Genomic DNA, 26,824 nt, shown 5'->3' on the forward strand with positions numbered 1-26,824 from the left:
AGAGTAGAGATTGGAGGTAAGAGCGCTAATAGAAGATTATTGGATATCACTGAAAGTGGCTTAGCTTTAAGCCTTTTTGGTCATCTCCACTTTAAGAAAATATTAAAATAAAGAAAAATATGATCGTAACTCAACTCAAAAATTAGTTTATAAAATAATACTAGTATTCCAAGATCATATATATATATATAGACAACAACTTATTTACTCAATCAACATAGGTCACTTATTAGTGGCTATTCTACATACTTTCTCCTCTTCACTTTAACTGACTTTTTGGCTTTATTTTGTGGTCCACAAATATTTAATTTTTCAAATATCAAGAAAGAATTAACTTTCTTTTTTTAAAGTTGACATTGGAATAAAGAATCTTAGAATATCGGTTATATTTTCAAAGAATAAATTAAGGTTAATATGATAACTTATTTTTTAATTAATGTTAAAAGGTGAATTCTTTAATTTGTGTGCAAATAGCTAAAAAAAAAAATAATTAAAGTGAACCGAGGAAGTACATGAATATAAAATAATAATTTTTGAGTGTATCTTCAAAGAATGAACGAATGAAGGAAGAAGGGAATATTGTGACGAGGGGCTGCCCTAAAATGCCTTATATATGATAATCCCACCATTAACTATAATAATCCGCATTATTATCACATCTTACCAACCAATTATACAACCCTCAATAACATCTCCATTATCCCCTATGGAATATATCCAGATGAGACCCCCACCCCCATAATCATTCACAAAGCATGTCGTAACCACCATTTCTTCCTTTGGAATTATATAAAACTAAAATAATTATTTATAATTTTTATGAATATTGAATTCATTGGAGTATCCCACCTTTGAACTTGAATAGATACGGTGATTTCATATAACTAACCTCAGCAGCCAGGGAACGATTGCACTAAACTCCCGCTATGCGAGGGATCTAGGGAAAGGCCGGACCACAATGGTCTATTGTACGTGGCCTTAGCCTATATTTCTGCAAGAGGCGGTTTTCACGGCTCGAACCCATGACCTCATGGTCACATGGCAACAACTTTACCAGTTACGCCAAGGCTTCCCTTCAAACTAAACCTTTCAAATTATCAATTATCAACTCTATAATCATGTAGACTAACAAATTAAAAGGAGATAAACTCCTATTATATATAGAAAATAAATTTCCATGAACTGCTCAAGTTTCAGGAATGTTACAATGTAGAGCAACCAGCAGTGTGTACAAAGGGGGAAAAGAAATGAGGAAACTAAGCAATGTGTATAAAGGAGCCCCAACCAAGGTATGGGAAGGAGCCTTAAATTTGTGAATCCAGAGTTTCCAGTTAAACAAATCTACATTTCACCCCTCTTGGTGTACACTGCAGGCTGCAGTGATGTAGCTCGCAAACGGAGTGCAGCTCCTATATACATGAATTCGGTTGCTAGTTTGCGTAGAACATTCTAATGTACCCATCCCGAGTGCTTCCTACATCTTCTGGGGCATTAAAATGCACCTTCCCTGAACTTCAACAGCCGCCTCCATGCGATAACCTGCTTTCTGAACAGTCATGCAGTGTTGAAGAGTATTCTCTAAGCATGTAACGGAACTGCATGGGTAGTCTTTTCTTCTAACAAAATGTAACCACCACCGTGTTTTAAATGCTACTTGATGTTTCATCCTCATTAGATGGTTCTAAGCATTCCCACGGGTTGGAGTAGAAATAATCCTCTTCTTTAGGCCGGTCTGGAATCACCAACCTCTTTGTAGGGTTTCCCATGCGTTCAGTGTGAGCTTCCTTAACAGCAGCAGAAAATTCATCCCACGTCAAGGACCCAGCATAATATTGGTCTATCAAATCTACTAGATGCTTTCTGTCCAGCAAGATCGTTTTCTTGAATCCAAGATATCTGCATAGAATGGGAAAACTTTAAGTCCTTAACGAAAAGCTACTTACAAAGTACATTCTCAACAACGGATGCTAAAATTTGTATCAAGACCAGTAACTCCTCGGATGTCGTGCGCGCAAGCTGGCCCAGACACCATGGTTATTAAAAAAAAAAAAAAAACAGTACCTGCGATGTCCTTCAACAACTTTAGCCATGTTTCCATCATATGTCGGGACAAAAATATCACTCTCCAGTGAAACAAGATAATCTAATGCTGCCATCTGTGACGAGTGATTTTGAAAGAACCTAAGCTCAGAAGGCTCAAGTAGTGTTTCCTTCCTCACCTGCTCATAACAAGGACCAAGCACAAAAGGTGAGACGGCAAGTTCAGGCAATATATATGAAAGCTTTTAAGGAAAAGTTGCACTTTCTGACTACCAGATTTGGATAGGCTGCCGTAAGGCTAGCCATTCTCCTTGTCCCACCATATATCTCCCCAGCAGCAATATACACTTGGATGCTAGGATCAATGTCCAATGCCCTTAATGTCAAGGCAGTCTCCTCGGGTGTCAAAGGACAGAGACCATCTCTCCTTTTCAAATCAGAGTTTATGATTTTTTCTTTCCACCATGGATAAGCGTATCTGTAAAAAGGATTGGATCAGCCGAAGAAAGAGGGAAAACTTAAGGCCACCACTGAATACGAGATATTATTTTACCTCATTCTTGTCAACTCTTCAACCTCTTCCTTGTTGCAGCCCTGAGTACAGCCAGAGAAAGCTAACATATCCATTTCATATCTCAGGTGCAGCACCATAAAAGGACCTTTTTGCCTTAGAAGTCGGATAACCTTTTTACCCAACTCTTCTATCTGAGGGGTGAATTTTAAGGCACTAAAATTGACTCGGCACCGCAGCTTCTGAATTTCCAAAGGTTGACCATTATTAGCAAGCCGAGCATCAGTTCTATTCAAGTGAACAACTTTGTATTTCCGAATTAAAGGAAGGACCTGTATTCAACAAATGTGGCCTTCATCAATACTAGGAAAGAGGATGCAAGTAACAAGTACAAAGCAATTGTGGCACGAAAGCACAAACCTGATTGTGGTAATAAGAAATATCAGACCAACTAATAGGAGGCATGGTATAAATCATTCCTAGTTGTACTCTCCTCTTCAGTCTTGGGGGTAGCTCTCTCAATATTCGAACTTCATCCCTCAAGGACATTATAAAATTATCAACATCAAATATGTCTTGAAACTCACTGCAAGTCAAAAGAAAAGAAGACATTTTAGATTGTACAACAGTCCACAGATCATCAGACATTCTTTCTAAAGAGCTGGTGATTTGAACGACCAAAAAAATGATGAAGATACTTAAGGAAACATACCTTGGATCAGCCCAAAAGGAGGTTTTATCTAGCCCAGGCACTATAAGAGTCACATTCAAATATCTTGCAATAGCAACCATATCACATATCTGCAACACAGGGGAAGATATCAACGGTTTAGTCTTGTCTTATTACATCCTTATGTATGAACTGATAATATCTAAAGTTACTTACTGCTGCCCGCATTTGATTAAGACCTCCATTACATGAAACCATGAGATAACCATTATTCTTGTAAGCCCCTGGATTCAGAAACCATCAGAACTGTCAGTCCCATGAAGTGTTCAGGTTAGACGCCATAACTGAAAATCAATTGGAGAAAACTGCGACAGAGCAAAAAGAAAACGGATCCATAGAAGGACATCGCCCAATTTTTTTGAGCCATAATAACTGCTGATCAAAAACTTTAGATAACCTGAATTGATGTCTTCTTTAGTTATTCAACCAAGATATCCTAGCGATACTCTCAAACATTTCAACTACACACTTCATGATTCTCTCAATCAAAATCATCATTACGCTACAAACTTCCTCCTTCATCAATATGCATACATGAAATTAATTAAGCTATATGCATCAATATTTTCAAATTCTCTTTTCTAAAACAAAACACAATATGGAAGGTGATTTCTCTTTTATCCACCGCTGTCCAACATACTACTGGTAAGATATTAGGAAAAACATTTAATCTATCCACAACATCTCAAAATGCCAAACTAGTTAGTCTGGGTCGGCTTTCATCATAGTTACTACTTTTAAGCTGATTTAACCTATTGCAACACTCATCATTTATCTGGACTTGGGACGAGCTACTAGTAAAACAAATTAACAAGACACATGGACATAAAAATACATATATACACTAAAAATGAGAGTTGTAAGTTAAAAAGACTACTCACTCTTAGGGGGAAGAACTCTAGCAGGGACCTCGAGTCGCGATTTAACAACCAATGCTGCAGCAGACTCCTGAGAAAAGCAACAAGGCCAACCTTTCAAAACTCTAGGCCCCCAAAGTTCCCCCAAAGTTGTCAATTGGACCAAACAAGTCCACAACAATATCATTGTTGTAGCCCTTATCATCCATAACTTCATTCTAGACCGCGAAAAAACTACAGAACTCTTCAGTTTCTCAACACGACTATCTCCTAAAGTTGTCCCTTTTAACCCCATTACACCCAATCCCCACCTCCTTCTCCTCCTTTCTCTCTCTTCCATTTCTCCCTCTATTCTGCACATATCCCTCCCATAAATTTCAAATTACACCAAAAAGCTCATTTCTTTCGGATAATGTAGGATCCGAAATCTCATCGACGGGTTTATCCGACACTTATATTCATAAACTATAGCAGATTCTCCAGTGGATCACTCAAACTGCATACAAACTGACTCGAACACTACCATTAAAAATAGGATCCAATACCAATCAGAAACGAAAAGCAAATTATTCCTAGTCCAGTTTCTTGATAAATTGAACAAATCTCGGACAACCCCACGTGTTACAAAGACAAACAATGTCTATCAAAATGTTCAAATCCGAGCACTAAATGTGATAAAATTTTGGATTCTTAAACCTCTATATAAGGTTTTCTTAGCAAATATAGCAGAAAAATCCGAAAATATCGAGCACAATATAGAAAAGATTCGATCTTTAAGTGATCAAAGAAGATAAAACCAACTGGTTTTTTGTGCTATAGTAAGAATGAATGAATGTATGCTCTGTATGGGTTTTTCCGGCTATGCGGTGGTGTAATCACCGGAATCTTAAAACGCCGGTGGGGGGAAAAGGTTGATGAGGATGAGAATAGGAGAGAGAAAAAAGAGAATGATAAGCACGAACCGTAGCGTAGGATAGAGAATGGTGTGGTTGAATGTACTTGATTATTTCTTAAACGTGGTCATTGGTTGGAGAGTGGTTATCTTATGTGGAGAAGTTCACATTTGTTTCGTGTTCTTGCTTTGCTTATTATGTGCAGCAAGCATGTGGATATGGTGAGCTAAACTATGGGTATTTATAGTGAAAATAAGGTAAGAAATAAATTTTTTTTTGTTTTGTTAGTAGACACTAGACAATATTAACATTCAAACAATATCTGAACATTCATTAAGCAAATCAAATATAGTTTTGTTGTTGTCTCTTTTTTACGAATTCAACCAGGTGGACCAGAGGCGGATCCAGAATTTTAAGAGAATAGGTGCATTATGATAAATGAACGGATTTAGGACTTAAATATGATGTTCAACCTTTAGCTTATTGAAACAATTGGGCGAGCGCGTCCAATTCTAAAGTCCTTTCTTATTCTTAAACCACTTCTCGTTCAGTTGATGAAAGATAGAGATCAGGCTTTCTAAATGAGATTGAGTTCCACAAATATGCAGGCTAGAAAGATGTTATTTGCTGCTATTCTATCACAAATATACACTTCTCTCCCCGTCTCTGCTCATCTCCCCTTCCTTTTCTTTTCTTTTTCTTTTTCTTGTTCTATTTTTCTTCTTCTATCCCCCCCCCCAAAAAAACTGCAAAGATCCCGTATCGGAGCTCCGGCGACCTTTCGGGTTTGATCCTTTTCGACAACGGGTTTCCTCTTAAAAAATTGTAAGATTTCTACCTTGCAATTATTCAGTTTGTTGTACCACGGTAGAACTTGGTGAATTTTGTATAGTTCTCTGCTTTTTCCCTATAATTTCACTACTACTGTCAGGGTTACACCAGTGGTAGCGGTGACAGCCCTCCTGCTTTTTGGGTCGTGGTATATTTTGTGTTCAGGGAAGTTCGTGAACTTGTCGAAGACAAGTTGGGCGTACAAGCACTAGAAAAGGAGAGCAATCTGAGCGAGCGTCATCAAAGGGCGGTGGGAAGCGGTGCGTGAGCGTATAACTACACCAAGTAAAGCCAGTCAACACAGGTTTGGTTCTCGGGAGTTGGTACCTCCCGTTCTACGGTTTCCCTTTTGGTGTTTAGCTAAATTGTTGTCCCTTTAGTTCACAATAGTTCAATCATTCTACAAGTGTACTTGTAGTGACTTGTTTCCTTCTAGTTTGATTCGTTGGCCGTTGGGCACTAGCAAGCCCTCTTTAGATTGTCAGTAGGGGTAAGTGGCTGCAGTCTGGGATGGTAGATTAAGGGCATGTCCTCGTGTGGGGCAGAGTGTGGGGCCAGGGTCAGGGTGTGGGACGGGAGGCAGGGGAGGTAGAAGGGGCAAGGGAGCCTATAGGTTGAGAATCGGGTCATGGAACATAGGTTCGCTGACGAGTAAGTCCATAGAGTTGGCAAAGATCCTCCAGAAGAGGAAGATTAATATAGCGTGTGTCCAGGAGACTAGGTGGGTTGGATCGAGGGCGAGAAACGTGGATGGGTATAAGTTGTGGTACTCTGGAGTCCACAGGGGTAAGAATGGAGTGGGTATCCTGGTTTATAGCCATTTTAGAGAGTCGGTGGTTGAGGTCAGGAGGGTGAATGATAGACTAATGAATATTAAATTGGTGGTAGGTGAGTGTACTTTAAATGTCGTTAGCGCGTACGCGCCGCAAGTTGGCTTGGATGAGGAGATTAAAAGGCGCTTTTGGGAGGCGTTGGATGACATCGTTCGTAGCATTCCACCTTCCGAGAGGTTATTCATAGGAGGAGATTTCAATAGTCATATTGGGTCGTCCGCAGGTGATTATACTGAGGTGCATGGCGGCTTTGGTTTTGGGGAACGAAACGGAGGGGGCACTTCGCTGCTGGACTTTGCCAAGGCATTCGATCTAGTGATTGCAAACTCAAGTTTTCCGAAGCGGGAGGAGCATTTGGTTACTTACCAAAGTTCGGCGGCGAAGACTCAGATTGACTATCTCCTCCTCCGGAGATGCTACGGAAGGTGGTTCGAGGATTGCAAAGTTATCCCAGGTGAGACCCTTGCAACGCAACATAAGATTTTGGTGATGGACATTGGTATTACGATAAAGAGGAAGAAGAGGTCAGTACGAGGCCACCCGAGGATTAGGTGGGGTGCCTTGACTGAGGATAAAGCTCAGGAGTTGGCAGAAAGGTTATCGGCAATGGGAGCTTGGAGAAGTAGTAGGGACGCAAACACTATGTGGTCGCGACGACAGACAGCATAAGGAAGGCGACGACAGAGGTGTTAGGTATATCTTCTAGACGCACCGGTGGCCACAAAGGAGACTGGTGGTGGAATGCCAGTGTCCAAGGTAAAGTGGAAGCGAAGAAGGTGGCTTACCTGCGACTAGTAGGGAGCACTGGCGATGAGGAGAAGACAGTGAACAGAGAGAGATATATGGTTGCTAGGAAGGAGGCGAAGATGGCAGTAACGGAGGCTAAGGCAGCAACTTTTGCTCGTCTGTATGAGGAACTAGGGAACAAAGGTGGGGAGAAGAAGTTATTCCGACTCGCTAAGGTGAGAGAGAGGGAGGCTCGGGATCTGGACCAAGTGAGGTGCATAAAAGATGATGACGATAAAGTTTTGACGGGGGAGGACCAGATTAAGAGGAGATGGCAGTCCTACTTTCATAGACTTCTAAATGAAGAAGGGGATCAGGATATTACACTAGGTGAATTGCGGAATGCGGACAGCCCCCATAAAATAAGTTATTGTAGGGACATTGAGGTCGATGAGGTCATGGAAGCAATGCGTAAGATGAGGAGGGGCAGAGCTACCGGGCCAGACGAAATTCCGGTTAAACTTTGGAGAGGTGTGGGTAAAGCAGGCTTGGAATGGCTTACTGGGTTGTTTAATGTTATATTCAAGACTAATAGGATACCTGAAAAGTGGAGGTAGAGTACAATGGTTCCGTTGTATAAGAACAAAGGTGATATCTAGAGCTATAACAACTATAGGGGTATCAAATTACTGAATCATACCATGAAAGTCTAGGAGAGAGTGGTTGAAATGAGAGTGCGAAGGACGGTGTCTATTTCAGACAACCAGTTCGGGTTCATGCCGAGGCGATCTACCACAGAAGCTATCCACCTTATTAGTAGGATGGTGGAACAATACAGGGATAAGAAGAAGGATCTTCACATGGTGTTTATCGATCTAGAGAAAGCGTATGACAGGGTACCTAGGAAGGTCTTATGGAGCTGCTTAGAGGCTAAAAGGGTCCCGGTTGCATACATTAGGGTGATTAAAGACATGTATGATAGAGCTAAGACTCGGGTTAGAACAGTAGAAGGCGACTTCGAGCATTTTTCGGTTGTTACAGGGTTGCACCAAGGGTCGGCGTTCAGCCCTTTCCTATTTTCCCTAGTGATGGATGCCATAACGCACAATATTCAAGGGGAGGTGCCATGGTGCATGCTATTTGCTGATGACATAGTCCTAATTGACGAGACCCGACGCGGCGTCAATGAGAGGCTAGAAGTTTGGAGACAGGCCCTTGAGTCTAAAGGGTTCAGATTGAGCAGGACGAAGACGGAATACCTCGAGTGCAAATTTGGGGACGAGGCGACGAACGAGGGAGTAGAAGTGAGGCTTGAATCTCAAGTCATACCTAAGAGGGGTAGTTTCAAGTACCTTGGGTCAGTTATTCAGGGGACTGGGGAGATCGACGAGGATGTCACACATCGTATAGGGGTGGGGTGGATGAAGTGGAAGTTAGCGACAGGAGTCCTGTATGACAAGAAAGTGCCACCGTTACTAAATGGTAAGTTTTATAGAGCAGTAGTTAGACCTGCTATGTTGTATGGTACCGAGTGTTGGCCGGTTAAGAACCTACACATCCAGAAGATGCAAGTAGTAGAGATGAGGATGTTGAGGTGGATGTGCGGGCATACAAAGATGGATAAGATTAGGAATGAAGATATTCGAGAGAGGGTGGGCGTGGTCCCAATAGAGGACAAGATGCGGGAAGCACGACTTAGATGGTTCGGGCACCATCAGAGGAGGTGCACTGATGCACCTGTGAGGAGGTGTGAGCGATTGGTGGTGGTGGGTACGAGGAGAGGTAGAGGGAGACCTAAGAAGTATTGGGGAGAGGTGATCAAGCAGGACATGGCGCGACTTAGGATTACTGAGGACATGACCCTAGACAGGGAATTGTGGAGGTCGAACATTAAGGTTGAAGGTTAGGGGGAAGTTGTGAATATCTATACAGCGCACTAGAGTGAGACTAGCCCGTTAGGAGTTAGGCTTAGGATACTACTGGTTAGCTACTGATGCATGGCTTTATACGCTGGATATTAGTTTACCTTCCATCTCTCTCGTATTTCCTATATTCTCTTATATGGCTGTTATTTTGCTATTTTAATTTCTTTTATGTATGTTATGTATTTTATGTTATTATATTATGAGTCTATCAATAGTACTAATATATCGTCACTTGGTGCTTTCTTGAGCTTAGGGTCTCCTGGAAACAGCCTCTCTGCCCCTCGGGGTAGGGGTAAGGTCTGCGTACATACTACCCTCCTCATACCTCACTTATGGGATTATACTGGAATGTTGTTGTTGTTGTTCTATCCCAATAGCTTCGCGGGGACTGCTTTAGGACGACAGACGACTGCCTGTAGGGGGTTTACTGCACATGGCCCCCGCAGAGGAAAGGTTTTATCGTGCTTGTCATAACTTGAAATACGAAAAAATGCTTGACTACCCAAGACAAATAATATATAAACAAAGAAAAAGGGAAAAAAATTAACTTTACTAATATAAATTAACGTGACATCAACATGAGTACTTACTTCAGTATCATTGTTGTAGAGATTGGGTTATCTTTATAATCTAAATAATAATACATCCCATTTAACCTTTTTCTATTGTGCAATCAGTGAGAATATAAAGTCTCAGGGAGGGGAAAAAGTGAGATTCAAAATCATATTAAGCTATTGATTTTGTCACTTATTCAATGTTAATAAATTGAATAGCAAGCGATGTTGAAATTATAAGTTTAATTTTCTTTTAGACATTTTCTTGATATATCTATACTCCATATCGAAAATTTGTTTGTCAAACATGTTAATTGACTCTATACTACATCCTCAATTGCTACTAGTTTTAATATAAGACATTTCGTTTAATTATATAAAATTTTGTTACATTACATAAGGAGAACAGGGAATTCGATAGACTTTGGGGATTTTAAAAACTAAACTAAATAAAGAAAGAAAAATAAAGGAGAAAGTACTTAATCAAAAGGCAAGATGGACAAAAAAAATTAAATCCTTGACCTCACTTGGTGCACCCATTAACCATTACACCATATGACTCTTTGAGCTTGGGTGCACACGCCCATATTTATATCATTAATATAACATTATTATGCATGGTTCAGGAAGGAGAATGTGTGATGACCTTTCGACCCGAAAGGTCATCACTTGATTTAGAAACAAATCATGTGTTCCAAGACCTTAAAACCTCCTTTTTACCTCACCTCGATTTGCGTGCGTGGTTTAGACGTATATCTGGAGAGCTTTTATGTGAAAATATGAGAAATAGAAATTTCTAGAGTTAAAATTTGATTATGGTTGACTTTGGTTCATATTTTGAGCAAACGGACCCGGATCCGTGTTCTGATGATCCCGGGAGGTCCGCAGAAAAATATGGGACTTGGGCGTATGCCCGAAAATAATTCAGAGGTCCCAAGCCTTAGAAATTAATTTTTGAAAGAAATTATTTTGCTGAATTATCTATGAAATAAAGAAAATAATTAATATTTGAAAACATTGGTATCGGGCCCGTATTTGGTTCCGGAGCCCGGTACAAACTTGTTAAAGTATTTAAATGATAACTGTGAAATTTGGTAAAAAATAATGGAGTCTATTTGACGTGATTTTGACTTCCGGTTGAAGAGTTATGAACTTTAAGTGTCCTTGATGAAAATGATGAGTTTTGGGGTTTAATTCATAGTTATTGATGTTATTTTGAGGATTCGATTGCACGAGCAAGTCTGTATGATATTTTTAGGTTGGTGTGCATGTTTGGTTTGAAGTCCTGAGGGCTCGGATGAGTTTTGGATAGGCCACAGAATATTTTGAACTTAGGGAAAAACTGTTGTGTGTTGCAGGTCTGCAGGCTTTGCAATTGCAAAGCCTGGCTCGCAATTACGAGCTCGCATTTGTGAAAAACCCATCGCATTTGCGAATACTGGACTGGGTAGGGAACCTTCGCAATTGCGAAGCTTATGTCGCAATTGCGACCTTAGCAGGCACCGCATTTGCGACCAATGGTTCGCATTTGCGAAGTAAGCAGAGCTAGGCATCCTTCGCAATTGCGAGTTCGCATTTGCGAACATATCATCGCAATTGCGATACCTGCTCCTGTGTAAATCATAACTTAGCCGAAAATTTCTCATTTTTCAAACTTTCTCAAAACCTAAACATCTTTGGGCGATTTTCCAAAGGCAATTCTTCTTCCCAATCGATTGTAAGTCAATTCTAACTCGTTTTCTTCAATCTTTAACATTTTTTCACATGATTTCAACTCAAAATCAAGGGTTTTCATGGGGGAAATTGGGTGTTTTTGGTAGGACCTAGGTTTTTCAAATTTTGGGGATTTGGACCCCGATTTGAGGTCCGATTGCAAAATAAATTATATATTTGGGTTCGTGGGTAAATGGGTAATCGGGTTTTGGTTCGATTCTCGTGTTTTGACCATGCGGGCCCGGGGTCAATTTTTGACTTTTTGGGAAAAACATTAAAAAACTTATTTTCATGCATTAGAATTGATTCATTTAGTATTTATTTATATAGTTAAGTAACTTTTGGCTAGATACGAGCGAATTGGTGGTAGAATCAAGAGGTAAAGCGATAGTTGAGGCTTGAATTGTGTTCGTGGCATCGAGGTAAGTGTTTGGTCTAACCGTAGCTTGAGGGATTATGAGTTGTGTCTTATTTGCTACGTGTTAACTGTGGAGCACGACGTATAGGCATGGTGATGATTATCTATACGTCGGTGTCAAGCATGCCCGTGAGTCTTGTATTGTAATTTTTATGACTCTATTATGGTTTATTCGTGCTTCATATGAGAATTATATTATTGTTCCTTGCCGGGATGTTGTTGTGATATTATTGTTCCCTTGTCGGGATGTTGTTGTAATATTATTGTTCCCTTGCCAGGATGTTATTATTATATTATTGTTCCCTTGTCGGGAAGTTGTTGTGATATTATTGTTCCTTTGCCAGAATGTTGTTGTAATATTATTGTTTCCTTGCCGAGATTTATTTATGATTGGTGTTGATAAATGAAATGGGACCGGGTTGCATGCCTGCAATGGTAAGATATGAAATGGGAGCCGGTTGCATGCCTGCAACGGTAATATATGAAATGGGAGCGGGTTACACGCCTACAACGGTAATGTGAAATGGGAGCGGGTTGCACGCCTGCAACGGTAATATGTGAAATGGGAGCGGGTTGCACGCCTGCAACGGTACTATATGAAATGAGATCAGGTTGCACGCCTGCAACGGTATTACATGTGTACTTGTTTTCCTTATTTCCTCATCTTTTATTGGTAATTGATTTATGGCGTTCCTTACATTTTTCTACTGTTATTCTGTTGTTACCTGTTACTCCCCGCAGCATGTTTCCCCTGCCCAACTTTAGCTGTAATTATCTGCTTTTATTTCCGTTGTATATGATTTAACTGCACAGGTTTATTTGGCAGTCTGATCCTAGCCTCGTCACTACTTCGCCGAGGTTAGGCTAGGCATTTACCAGCACATGAGGTCGGTTGTGCTGATACTACACTCTGCAATGTGTGCAGATACTGATACCGGAGCGTTTGGACCGCAGTGAGGGTGCTGTCTTCAGTCCATTCAGGCGACCCGAGGTAGTCCTGCAGGCGTCCGCGGGCCTTGGCGTCTCCTCCTATCTTTTCTCTTCTATTTTTACTTATTCAGAGACAGACTTATGTATTTCATTCAGACCTTATTTGTAGTATTCTTAGACAGTCCGTGACTTTATGACACCAAATTCTGGGTAGTGTTGTATTTCGGATTCATGTAACAATATTTGGTTAAACTATTAAGTTTTCGTCTTCCGCATTTCTGGTTATTTAATTTATTCCGTTGTTTGATCACCTATCATATTAAACTATTGAAAATGCTTAATAAAAAGGGTAATGAATTTATAACACTTGGCTTGCCTAGCTTTCACGAGTAGGCGTAATCACGACTCCTAAGGGTGGAAAATCCGAGTCGTGATAAGTTGGTATCAGAGTTCTAGGTTACATAAGTCTCACAATTCACGGACAAGCTTAGTAGAGTCTGAGGGATTGGTACGGAGACGTCTGTATTTATCCCCAGAGGCTACAGAGTTAGGAAAAACTTCACATCTATTCTTTCCTATCGTGAGGTTTGGTTTCTCAATGCTAATTGAATTTCTACTCTATTCTTTCGCAGATGGCGAGAACACGCGCTTCCTCATCCACCGATCGCAGCCCGAGCCCCCGGCAGCAGCTCCAACGAGGGGCAGAGGGCGAGGCCGAGGCTGTGCTAGAGGCCGAGGTAGGGGCAGAGCTCAGCCCAGAGCAACAGCACTAACGGCTGATCCTCAGGTTGAGTTTGATGATAAGGTTCTGGCCCAGGCAGTTCCGGTGGGCCCAGCTTAGGTCCTAGAGGGGTTCATTGCTACCCTAGTACTCCAGGATGCTCTGGTCCATCTAGTGGGCCTTATGGAGAGTGTCACCCGGGCAGGCTTGCTTCCTGTAGCACCAGCCATCTCTCAGACTGGAGGAGGAGCTCAGACTCTTGCTACTCGCACTCCGGAGCAGATGGTTCCCCAGTTTCAGACTCCAACAGCTCAGCCAGTTGAAGCAGTTCAGCCAGGTGTGGTAGCTCAGACCGGTGATGGAGCAGCTATGTCTGTCGATGCTTTATGGAGGTTAGACAGGTTCACCAAGCTCTTCACTACCACTTTCAGCGGTGCATCTTCTGAGGATCCCCAGGATTATTTGGACAGCTGTCATAAGGTTCTCAGGAACATGGGGATAGTGGAGACCAATGGAGTCGACTTTGCTACTTTTCACTTATCTGGATCCTCCAAGACTTGATGGAGAAATTATTGTTTGGCTAGACCAGTTGGGTCACCAGCTTTGACTTGGGAGCAACTTTCTCAGCTATTTCTCGAGAAGTTTCTCCCTATCACTCAGAGAGAGATCTATCCGAGGCAGTTTGAGCGTCTCCAGCAGGGTTCTATGACTGTTACTCAGTACGAGACCAGATTTATTGATTTGGCCCATCATGCTCTACTTATACTCCCCACTGATAGAGAGAATGAGGAGGTTCATTGAGGGGCTCATTCAGCCTATTCGACTTCATATGGCTAAGGAGACGGGGAGTGAGATTTCTTTCCAGTAGGTGGCCAATGTGGCCAGGAGAGTTGAGATGGTTCTATCGTAGGGAGGTGGTCAGGGGTCTGACAAGAGGCCTCGTCATTCAGGCGGATTTAGTGGCACTTCGTCTGGAGGCAGGGATTCGTATGGTTGAGGCCATCCTCCTAGCCTTTTCAGTCAGCACTTCAGGTTTCTCACGGGTTTTCAGGTGGTCGTGGTTCTCATATACAATATTCTGATCAACAGTCCTACAGTGCACCACCAGCTCCTATCAGTGCGCCACCGCTTCAGAGTTTTCAGTGTTGTCAGCCACAGCAGCCGAGGGCTTGTTTTACTTGTGGCGACATGAGGCACATTACTAGATATTGCCCTCGAGCACCGAGCAGTTCTCAGCACCAAGGTACCCGTGCCATGGTTCAGGCACCGAGTGTTCCACCGCCCACCCAGCCAGCTAGAGGTGGGGGTAGAGGTGCTAGAGGTGGAGGTAGAGGTATTGAAGGTGGAGCTTAGGCCGCTAGGGTGGAGGCCAGCAAGTAGCAGGCCATACCAGAGATGTAGTTCAGAGTGGTGGGGCCCAACCCCGATGTTATACTCTTCCAGCCAGACCTGAGGTTGAGGCTTCCGATGCAGTTATCACAGGTACTATTTTGGTTTGTAGTAGAGATGCTTCAGTTCTATTTTATCCAGGATCTACGTACTCCTATGTGTCATCATATTTTGCACCGTATCTAGTCATGCCTAGTGATTCCTTGAGTGCTCCTATATATGTGTCTACACCAGTGGGTGATTCTATTGTGGTAGATCGTATCCATCATTCATGTATAGTTGTGATTGGGGGTCTTAAGACTTGAGTAGATTTGTTGCTTTTGGACATGGTTGATTTTGTTGTCATATTGGGGATGGACTGGTTATCACCTTACCATGCTATCTTGGACTATCATGCCAAGACTGTGACCTTAGCCTTGCCGGGTTTACCTAGTTTAGAGTGGAGAGGGACTTCTGGTCATCCTACCCGTAGTGTTATCTTATATATGAAGGCTCGGCGTATGGTCGAGAATGGGTGTTTTGCCTATTTGGCATATGTTCGTGATTCTAGTGTCGAGGTTCCTTCTATTGATTCTGTGCCTGTTGTTCGTGAGTTTCCTAAGGTATTTCCTTCAGACCTGCCGGGTATGCCACCCGACAAGGATATCGACTTCTGCGTTGATTTGGCTTCGAGCACCCAGCCCATTTCTATCCCGCCATATCGTATGGCCCCGCCTGAGTTGAAAGGGTTGAAGGAGCAGTTGCAAGACTTGCTTGATAAAGGCTTCATTAGACCTAGTGTCTCGCCTTGGGGTGCATCGATGTTGTTTGTTAAGAAGAAGGATGGATCGATGCGAATGTGTATAGATTACCGATAGTTGAACAAGGTTACAATCAAGAATAAGTATCCATTGCCGAGTATTGATGATTTTTTTGATCATCTTCAGGGTGCCAAGGTATTTTCGAAGATTGACTTGAGATCTGGCTACCATCAGTTGAGGATTAGGGCATCCAATATCCCTAAGACAGCTTTCTGCACTCGGTATGGGCATTATGAGTTCTTGGTGATGTTATTTGGGTTGACAGATGCCCCAGCAACTTTTATGGATTTGATGAACCGAGTGTTCAGGACTTACATGGATTCGTTCGTGATAGTCTTCATTGATGATATTTTGATCTATTACTGCAGCCGGGAGGAGCATGAGCAGCACCTGAGAGTGGTTCTCTAGACTTTGAGAGATATTCAGATGTACGCAAAGTTTTCAAAGTGTGAGTTCTGGTTCAGTTCAGTTGCATTCTTGGGTCATGTTGTATCAACAGAGGGTATTCAGGTAGATCCGAAGAAGATAGAGGAAGTCAAGAATTGGCCTAGACCAGCATCAGCTACAGAGATCTGGAGTTTCTTGGGTTTGGCAGGTTATTATCGTTGGTTTGTGGAGGGGTTTTTGTCTATTGCCGCCTTGATGACTAGGTTGACCCAGAAAGGTGTCCAGTTCAGGTGGTCGGATGAGTGTGAGGTGAGCTTTCAGAAGCTCAAGACAGCTTTGATTACGGCGCCAGTGTTGGTTTTGCCCATAGGTTCAGGGCCATATATAGTTTATTGTGATGCATCTCGTATTGGACTTGGTGCGGTGTTGATGCATGATGACAAGGTTATTGCATATGCTTCGCGTCAGTTGAAGATTCATCAGAAGAACTATCCGGTCCATGATTTGGAGTTAGCAGCCATTGTTCACGCATTGAAGATTTTGAGGCATTATCTATATGGCGTGTCATGTGAGGTGTCATGGATCACAAGAGTTTGCAATATTTGTTCAAGCAGAAGGAGCTAAATTTGAGGCAGAGAAGGTGGTTGGAGCTATTGAAGGATTATGATATAACCATCTTATATCATCCGGGAAAGGCCAATGTGGTGGCCGATGCTTTGAGTAGGAAGTCAACCAGTATGGGCAGTCTTGCGTATATTCCGGTCGGTGAGAGAGAGCTTGCTTTGGATGTTCAAGCTTTGGCCAATCAGTTCGTGAGGTTGGATGTTTCTGAGCCCAGCCGTATGTTAGCTTGCACAATCACTTATTCTTCTTTACTAGAGCGTATCCGAGATAGGTAGTATGATGATCCTTATTTGTGTGTCCTTAGGGACACGATGCAGCACGATAATGCCAAGCAAGTTATATTAGGAGATGATGGAGTTTTGAGGATGCAGGGTCAAGTTTGTGTGCCTAATATGGATGGGCTCCGAGAGTTGACTTTAGAAGAGGCCCACAGTTCCCGGTACTCTATCCATCCGGGCGCCGCTAAGATGTATCAGGATTTGCGGCAACATTATTGGTGGAGGAGGATGAAGAAGGACATTGTTGCATATGTGGCTCGGTGTTTGAATTGTCAGCAGGTTAAGTACGAGCATCAGAGGCCTGGTGGTTTGGTCCAGAAGATTGAGATTCCTGAGTGGAAGTGGGGGCGTATCACTATGGACTTCATTGTCGGACTCCCACGGACTTAGGGGAAGTTCGATACAGTGTGGGCTTATTGTTGATAGGCTGACCAAGTCAGCACATTTCATTCCGGTAGCAGTCTCTTATTCTTCCGAGAGGTTAGCTGAGATCTATATCCGGGAGATTGTTCGTCTTCATGGTGTGCCTGTGTCTATCATTTCGGACCGAGGTACGTAGTTTATCTCACATTTTTGGAGAGCAGTTCAGCGGGAGTTGGGCACATGGGTTGAGTTGCGCACAACATTTCATCCTCAGATGGACGGGCAGTCCGAGCGCACTATTCAGATTTTGGAGGATATGCTCCGAGCTTGTGTCATTGACTTTGGAGGCTCGTGGGATCAGTTTTTGACTCTAGCAGAGTTTGCTTACAACAACAACTACCAGTCGAGTATCCAGATGGCTCCTTATGAGGCTTTATATGGTAGGCGGTGTCGGTTGCCAGTTGGATGGTTCGAGCTAGGAAAGGCTCAGTTGTTGGGTACGGATCTAGTACTGGATGCCTTGGACAAGGTTAGAATCATTCAGGATAGGCTTTATACAGCTCAGTCCAGGCAAAAGAGTTATGCCGACCGTAAGGTTCGTGATTGGCATTCATGGTCGGTGAGCGGATGTTGCTTCGGGTGTCGCCTATGAAGGGCGTGATGAGATTTGGGAAAAGGGGCAAGCTTAGCCGTACGTTCATTGGCCCGTTTGAGATTCTTGATCGAGTGGGAGAGATGGCTTACAGACTTGCATTGTCGCCGAGCTTATCAGTCGTACATCCAGTGTTTCATGTGTCCATGCTATATAAGTATCACGACAATCCATCCCACGTGTTAGATTTCAGCACTGTCTAGTTGGACAAGGACTTGTCCTATGAGAAGGAGCCGATAGCTATTCTAGACCAGCAGGTTCGTCAGTTGAGATCGAAGAGTTTCCCTTCTTTCGTATTTAGTGGAGAGGTCAGCCTGCTGAGGCATCGACTTGGGAGTCCGAGTCCGATATGCAGAGCCATTATCCCCATCTTTTCCCCGACTTAGGTACTTCTTTCTTATGTTCGTTCGAGGACGAAAGGTTGTTTTACAGGTAGAGGATGTGATAACCTGAAAGGTCATCACTTGATTTAGAAACAAATCCTGTGTTCCAAAGCCTTAAAACCTCCTTTTAACCTCGCCTCGATTTGCGTGTGTGGTCCGGACGTATATCCGGAGAGCTTTTATGTGAAAATATGAGAAATAGAAATTTCTAGAGTTAAAATTTGATTATGGTCGACTTTGGTCAACATTTTGAGCAAATGGACCCGGATCCGTATTCCGACGATCCCGGGAGGTCCGTAGAAAAATATGGGACTTGGGCGTATGCCCGAAAATGAATTCCGAGGTCCCAAACCTTAGAAATCAATTTTTAAAAGAAATTATTTTGCTGAATTATCTATGAAATTAAGAAAAGAATTAATGTTTGAAACTATTGGTATCGGGCCCGTATTTTGGTTCCGGAGCCCGGTACAAACTTGTTAAAGTATTTAAATGGTAACTGTGAAATTTGGTGAAAAATGGAGTTTAATTGAAGTGATTTGGACCTCCAATTGAAGAGTTATGAACTTTAAGTGTCCTTGATGAAAATGATGAGTTTTGGGGTTTAATTCATAGTTATTGATGTTATTTTGAGGATTTGATTGCACGAGCAAGTCCGTATGATGTGTTTAGGTTGGTGTGCATGTTTGGTTTGGAGTCCTGAGGGCTCGGGTGAGTTTTGGATAGGCCACAAAATGTTTTGAACTTAGGGAAAAACTATTGTGTGTTGCAGGTCTGCAGGCTTCGCAATTGCGAAGCCTGACTCGCAATTACGAGCTCGCATTTGTGAAAAACCCATTGCATTTGCGAAGACTGGGCTGGGTAGGAAACCTTCGCAATTGCGAAGCTTATGTCACAATTGCGACTTTATTAGGCACCGCATTTGCGACCAATGGTTCGCATTTGCGAAGTAAGCCGTCCTAGGCATCCTTCGCAATTGCAAGTTCGCATTTGCGAACATATCATCGCAATTGCGATACTTGCGCCTGTGTAAATCATAACTTAGCTGAATATTTCTCATTTTTCAAACTTTCTCAAAACCTAAACATCTTTGGGCGATTTTCCAAAGGCAATTCTTCTTCCCAATCGATTGTAAGTCAATTCTAACTCGTTTCTTCAATCTTTAACATCTTTTCACATAATTTCAACTCAAAATCAAGGGTTTTCATGGGGGAAATTAGGTGTTTTGGGTAGAACCTAATTTTTCAAATTTTGGGGATTTGGACCCCGATTTGAGGTCCGATTTCAAAACAAATTATATATTTGGGTTCGTGGTGAATTGGTAATCGGGTTTTGGTTCGAACCTTGGGTTTTGACCATATGGGCCCGGGGTCGATTTTTGACTTTTTGGGAAAAACATTAAAAAACTTATTTTCATGCATTAGAATTGATTCATTTCGCATTTATTTATACAGTTAAGTAAGTTTTGGCTAGATACGAGTAAATTGGTGGAAGAATCAAGAGGTAAAGCGATAGTTGAGGCTTGAATTGTGTTCGTGGCATCGAGGTAAGTGTTTGGTCTAACCGTAGCTTGAGGGATTAGGAGTTGTGTCTTATTTGCTACGTGTTAACTGTGGTGTACGACGTATAAGCATGGTGACGAGTATCTATGTCATGCCCCGAACTTGGGGGGCATGACAAAGTGGTATCAGAGCAGTTCTATCCTAGGGAGTCTACAAGCCGTGTCTAGTAGAGTCTTGTTTATGGGTGTTTCGTGCACCACACTTATAAGCAGGTGGCTACATGGCATTTAGTATTGTCACTCTTTCTTCTTACTCTAGATCGTGTGATAGAGCTCACTTATAAGAATTCAAACTCCGAAATTCTATTTCATTCGTGATAAGGCGATACCTACATCCGGAATGAAGATTGGAAAGAGAGATTGTTGTGGATGAACTGAGTTGGAGGAATTATATTTTTTATGATGCCAACGATAAGTAAATGTGGGGTCTTTAGCAGATCATGGGTGTACTAAAGGGTGTAAGCTTCCTGATAAGAAGTCTTAAGGCAAGAATGCCTATCTATCATTATGGTAAAGGACAATGAGAGATTAAGAAGATAAGTACAAGTTTTATCAAGTAAATGGAGCAAGGTGAAAATGGGTACAAGGTACCTAGTTAATAAAGGTTAATAGCGTTTATAATTGAGGCAGAGGAACATAAGCTTTTTGAGTTATATTCAATAGTAACCGAGGTATATACAATTGGTCGCACCCATTCCAAATATGCCCTATGTGGGTTAATAGAAGTAGTATAAGAATATATGATGGATTAATTGTTTGTGTCAGTTGACATTTCTGAAGGATAGTGCAAATGTGGATCTCCTTGCGAGACACCCAGATGGCGCACTCTAAAATAGTACAACTAGACATGAGTACTACAAAGACAGGCACTAGAAGCCAGAAAAGGATAAATATTATCTTAGTGTGGCTCGCATCCATAGTAAAGCGAGAATGTTAAGCAACTTGAAGAGCTACTGGATGGAGCAAAGGAAAACTAAAAGAGAAAGAATGTCGTATTGAAATTTCCACAAAAAAGGGATATGCAAAAATATTATCAGAGTATTGAGAAGAAAGATAAGGAAGTATTATGAATAAGGTATGATACATGGATGAAAACAGTAGAGTGTTACAGAACCTATAGTTAAATGAATGAAGAAACGAGAAGTGACATGCCTTAGGACAACAAAAGAGTATAGGCCATACAATCATGTCCTCATTTCAAGAAATAAGTTTGCAACTTTAGCATGGTTACCAAGAGGAAAAGTTAGACTCCAGAGTAATAGAACCAGTACGGATTGGTGAACAAGATAAACTACACATAAATTAAGGACTGAATGACTGATGATAGTCGCCATCATAAGAATTTCAGATTTTGTTTTGCCAATAATAGAATAGAAGACAGAAGAAGATCCATGATGAATTCAGAGAATGGTCATTCAGGGAGACGCTTCCCTAAAGCAAGCAATGTGAGCAAAGTTAAGCTTAAGAGACTGTATGTGCCAGTTACACTAAGTGTCACCATCACGAGCGAGGGATTTTGTTGTCCTTGGTACAAAAGGATTATCGTAAGGCGAGTAAGGGTAATTGATATTGTGAAAGGACACCAAAGATGAAGAGGAAAAACATCTATAGGCAGGTCGTCATAGCTCCAAGTCTTAGTACTCCCCTAAAGGGGGGAATATGGAGTAATAAATGAAGAATGCGGTAAACACAAAAAAGGAATGAGATTACACTTATTCAGCTTCTACATATATGCTACAATTCCAGAATATTATGCAAATACGACGTCAATGAGAGGAAGTTAGGGTCCCTGCCCGAGATGTTATTGATAGAAAAGGAGTCAGTGTGAGACTTAAGTTAAGACAAAGGAAATAACCCAAGAAAGATTTCGCGGAATATTGATATGAGAATGGGCCAACGAGTAGTTAGTAGTTGATTCAGGAAGAGCCTAATCATGACTAGACAAGAAGTTACAGACAAATCAGCAGATCATGCAAGATAAATGTAGTAAATCCCAACATGGAGAATTCAGCCCCGCAGTTATGACATTGTAATACTTGAGATATATTCATATAGGAGTTGGAGAAGTTAAAAAGGTATTGTATGAGTGTTACGGAAATAAAAGAGAGTGCCACTAGAAAGACGGTCAAGATATCAGTCCAGAAGCAACCCCATAAGCACAAGGGAGTGGAGATAAGTAACTACGGATAAGTATAGGCAATAAAGGATAGCAGAAGGTCCATCGAGTATATGATATAATAAGCTCGCATCTTTACAAACGTCAGAGGATCCTCCCCAAGTATTACAGTGAAGTACTAACTGAGGAAATGAGAAAGAAGGCTTCAGCCTAAGCACCATAACCTAATGAAGAAATGGTCATGTAAAAGCAGTCTCACAACAAAAATTGTATGCCCTCCAAAAGAAAGTGGAACCTACTGTGGCTAATGAACGGGGAGAAAGATCGAAGGTAATATTCAAGATTATATGAGTTGCACAAAAATTCTGGCATGTGTGGGAACTAAGATGAGTTAAGTATGTACGCAACAAGGGGCAGAAAGACCAGAAAAAGTAATTGCACACGTTTATAGAAAGCTAAGATGGAATGAAAGGAATTATTCGATCAATGATTCAGAGTTAGTACATTATGGATACACTCAAGATTTTGGAGCATTATATTTGTTGACAATCATACAGCCATAGAAAACTCCGGTATAAGTTAAAAAGAAGAATTGAGCCAAGGGCATAGACAAATGATTGAATTGTTAGAAGATCATATCATGGATATTCCATAACGCCCATGAAAGGCTAAGGTAATAACTGATACCATGAGCCACAGACCGGAAGATAGCTTAAGCCTACATAAAGGCTGATCAGAAGAAAGAGGAAGCTAAAGAATTACATCACCCAAGTAAATCAGGAGTCTGATTATTGGATCTAGAAAAATTATAGAGGATGTGCTTGAGAACATGACAGAATCACTCTTAATACCAGATGTTCAAGAGAAATAACACAACAACCATAATCTATAATGGCTCTACAAGAAAGCAAGTTAGAAGAAGTACCAGCCTTATAAGAAGTCAGTACAAAGCTCCCATCGGATTGTGTATGTAGCAGAGGTGCGAGTATTATAATAGAGCTTGAAGTTATGGACGTGAATTACACCTAGGTGGAAGGGAGGTCAGGAAAGAGATAGAAGATACGATGCAAAATTTTAAGGTAAGTAAGGAAAAGGTGAACAACGTACGAGATACTCAAAGGCAGAAGATCCTGAGTAGTCCATACTTCGGATAGAAGGCTATAATTATAAACATGGGGATCCAATAACCAGGAATGATCGCGGCATCGTCAGCGGCATGTCTTCCAACCTATAGTTTCTAAGTACTGAGATATCTAGTTAAAAGAGTAGAGAAGAGTTGGAAACGATGTGATGTATCGCTTGACGTTCCAGAATAACATAAGAAAATCTATGGTGTAAAAAAATTGAAGGAAAGTTTATAAATGGATATATATAGGTCGCAAGCTAAAGTATGGTAGTGATAAAGTTTTAAGGAAGCATGAGTAAGGATGAGGAGAGACAAGTGAAAATGTGACGAGAATGGATAAGTCATTAGGATTAAGCCCTAGGGGCAAAATATTACGTAAGAAGCTTTAAGTTATCAATGGTATATTGTAGATCAATATTGAGGTGAATCATCAATAGATGGACAAAAGTCACAAAGTATGAGATGAGATTGAATTGTCATTCTAAAGATGAGCAGTAATGAGGAAGCATTAAAGGACTTAAATTTATACATATGGAATAATCAACAAGAGTAAGCTGGGATTTGGTAGCAGACCTCAGCAACGACAAATTAAAGTAAGAGTTGTGGCAGTAAATTCATACGGATGGCTAAACGGACCTATGTAATGAGATATAGCAATATTCGTGAATTCAACAAAGTACTGAGTGAAGAACTTCAGTATACTCATATATGCCCAAAGGGACATCTTATCAAGCTCTACATATGAATCATAGAGATTGGGCACACTTACAAGGTCAAAATTGTACAAGTTGCATGATGAAAGGTAGTAACAGTTACGTGATTGGAAGGATTCCGACTACAAGTTGTGATGTGAGAAGGAGGCCTAAGGGGAGAATGCCCTGGAATTTTGGACTCATTCACAAAACAGTCGCCTAGATGGCAAGGGCAGTTCTAAAGTATTCGGAAGGTATAAGTTACGAAAATGATAAGTGCATCATTCAATATTCAAGGACGAATGTTCCAAAGGGGGGAATAATGTTATGCCCCGCAATATTATGTCGATATCACGCCCCGCAATATTACATCGATATCACGTTTCACAATATTAAGTTACGACAATGTTGCACCCTGAAGTATTAAACGTGGAATTTGTCGTAAGGTAATTGACATCAGTCCAAGTAAAAGATTATTTGGAGGTTATAAGGATTATGCTATTTCACAAGTGATTAGTAAATTCGTGAAGGTGAGAGGGGAAGCAAGTCGAAGAAAATGAATTTCGTTGAAAGTGGCCAATTTGGGATAAAATACGGGTCGAGCGATAATACCCGATAATTATAAACTAGTACCATGCGAGATACTGATAAGTAGGATTTTAACATGTTTTATACCCATACTTTCATGCGCTTTGAGTATAATTTGCTATAAAATAGTCCCAAAATGCTTACAGATTGCGCTTGATTGCAGGTTTGAGCTATAAAGTGACAAATTGTCAAAGATCAGCTCAAATCGGAGTGAAACCTGCTCAAGTGTCAAAGATCAATAAAGTAAGGACATTCAGAACTTGGTGAGGACCGCACTATCATGTCATGTGGCCGCACCATAGGAGTTCAGAGACTGTGAAACTACAAGTCAAACTCATGCGGCCGCGTCCCACTTCATGCGGCCCGCGTCTCACTCATGCGGCCGCACAATCTTGCTATGCGGTCGTGTCCAAGAAGTTTAGAGAGTGTCATATTCCAGAAGCAAACCACGCGGCCGCATCCCACTTCATGCGACCCTCGTCCCTCTCCATGCAGCCGCACTCTATGGTCACGCGGTCCGCGTCAGTGAAGTTCAGAGAAGCTGCCAAAACCATTCATGCGGCTGCACAACAACTTTGTGCGGTCCACGCCAGTCTTCACGCGGCCGCATTCCAACTTTGTGTGGTCCGCATCACCATCTTCAGAGAGCAAGATTCAGAGGTCAAGTAACCCAATGCGGCCGCGTGCCAACTTTGTGCGGTCCGCACTAACCTCGCAGGGGAATTTTTGTCCAGTTTTTCCAGCCCACTATAAATAGAACATTTTACCATTTTTAGGTTAAGTTTGGTACATATGATAGCTGCTGCACTCGTGAGACTTATATTTTGGCCTATTTTGGGCATTTATAGCTTGGTTTCATCATAGATTATTGTAGTTTAACATTAGTAATTAATTAATATGGTTGTTTCATCTTCTATTTCTTCAGTTTCTTCTTTAATTATGTCTAGCTAAACCCATTAGCTAGGGTTGTGGCTCAACCCTAGTGTGGGTAATTAATGGGTGTTGCTTCTTAATGATAGATTGATATTGGGTGTTTGTTATTTGGGTTAATTTTATGGTTTAATTAAGGATTGATGGTTGCAAACATTGATTCTAGCTTAGTGGGTCTTGACTCTTCTTGAGAAAGAGAGTCTATGACCCCAAAATTGACCCAACAAGGAATTGGGGTGGACCCATGAGAAATGGTAGTCCCAATTAACGGGTTAAACCTCGAGAGAGTAATCACCCTACTTGAACCCAAGTTGCTTGGTCTAATTGGCCTACCCAATTGGTCTCGAGAGAGTCAATTGGGCAAATTCGCTCTCCCTACCGAGAGGTGTGAGAGTGGGTACAATTGTGCAACGGTTATAACATTGATCCCAAATATGTCAATCTATTATTAGTAGTCTCTACCCGTTAGTTAACCACCTAGGTGATGCCACGACCCTAGTGCATTTCTCTATATTAATCACAACTTAGAATATATCCCTTCAGCATAAATTAGCTTAAACTTGTAGTTGATAATAGTAGTTATTAAACAAAAACCCCAAAAAATGTTAGAAGTACAATTAGGAGCAAACACGTATTCCTAGTCTGAACAAATACGCAACTCCATTCCAAGCTCCCTGTGGAAATTGACCCCGATACCACTATTCGGGTAAACGTCTTAGCGTCCGCTCTTCCTATAGTTGTGTGAGGTTGAGTTTGCTGTGACCACTTTTTGGCGCCGTTGCCGGGGAGCTTACGGTGTTGACTATTTGTGTAGCTAATTTTGTGTTTTGCTTCTCTTTCCTTCTTTTTACTAATTTTATTGTGTCAATTCACTCAGGTACACATGGCTTTAAACGCAAATGACCCTCTTGGCAACGTGGTCGTGGGGGAGGAGGTTGAGGATCTAGAACAAGAAGACGTATTACCTCAAGCTCCTATGAGAGGTCGAAATGCTAATGCAAATGCCAATGCAAATGCCAATGCAAATGAGAATATACCAGACCCTCCTCCACCTCCACCAAGAGTGGCACCAAGAGTTCTACCCAATCAAGGGTATGCAAGTGCAATAGTTCCTCCCTGAATCCGGGCGGGGAACTTCCAGATTACAAATGTGATGCTCACCTTGCTCAAACAACGAGGTTATTTCACGGGGGCCGCTGATCAGAATGCTTATAAACACTTGAAGGGATTTGTGGATACTTGTTGGGGTAGCAAGC

At 41.6% G+C, this 26,824-nt stretch overlaps 1 protein-coding gene across 1 annotated transcript; it reads right to left on the reverse strand.

Moving 5' to 3' along the window:
* Positions 1-1,129: 1,129 nt before the first annotated feature.
* On the reverse strand, positions 1,130-5,243 carry LOC107795261 (rhamnogalacturonan I rhamnosyltransferase 1-like). The gene is made up of 8 exons (XM_016617857.2): positions 4,163-5,243; positions 3,438-3,505; positions 3,264-3,352; positions 2,972-3,137; positions 2,594-2,883; positions 2,314-2,518; positions 2,062-2,219; positions 1,130-1,896 (listed from the first exon to the last, which is right to left on the reverse strand). Exons 1-8 carry the CDS (start codon positions 4,497-4,499, stop codon positions 1,644-1,646), a joined length of 1,566 nt encoding a protein of 521 aa, XP_016473343.1. The 5' UTR covers positions 4,500-5,243; the 3' UTR covers positions 1,130-1,643.
* Positions 5,244-26,824: the final 21,581 nt, after the last annotated feature.

This window comes from Nicotiana tabacum, chromosome 20, assembly GCF_000715075.1.
Source record: "Nicotiana tabacum cultivar K326 chromosome 20, ASM71507v2, whole genome shotgun sequence".
Classification (NCBI taxonomy): domain Eukaryota; kingdom Viridiplantae; phylum Streptophyta; class Magnoliopsida; order Solanales; family Solanaceae; genus Nicotiana; species Nicotiana tabacum.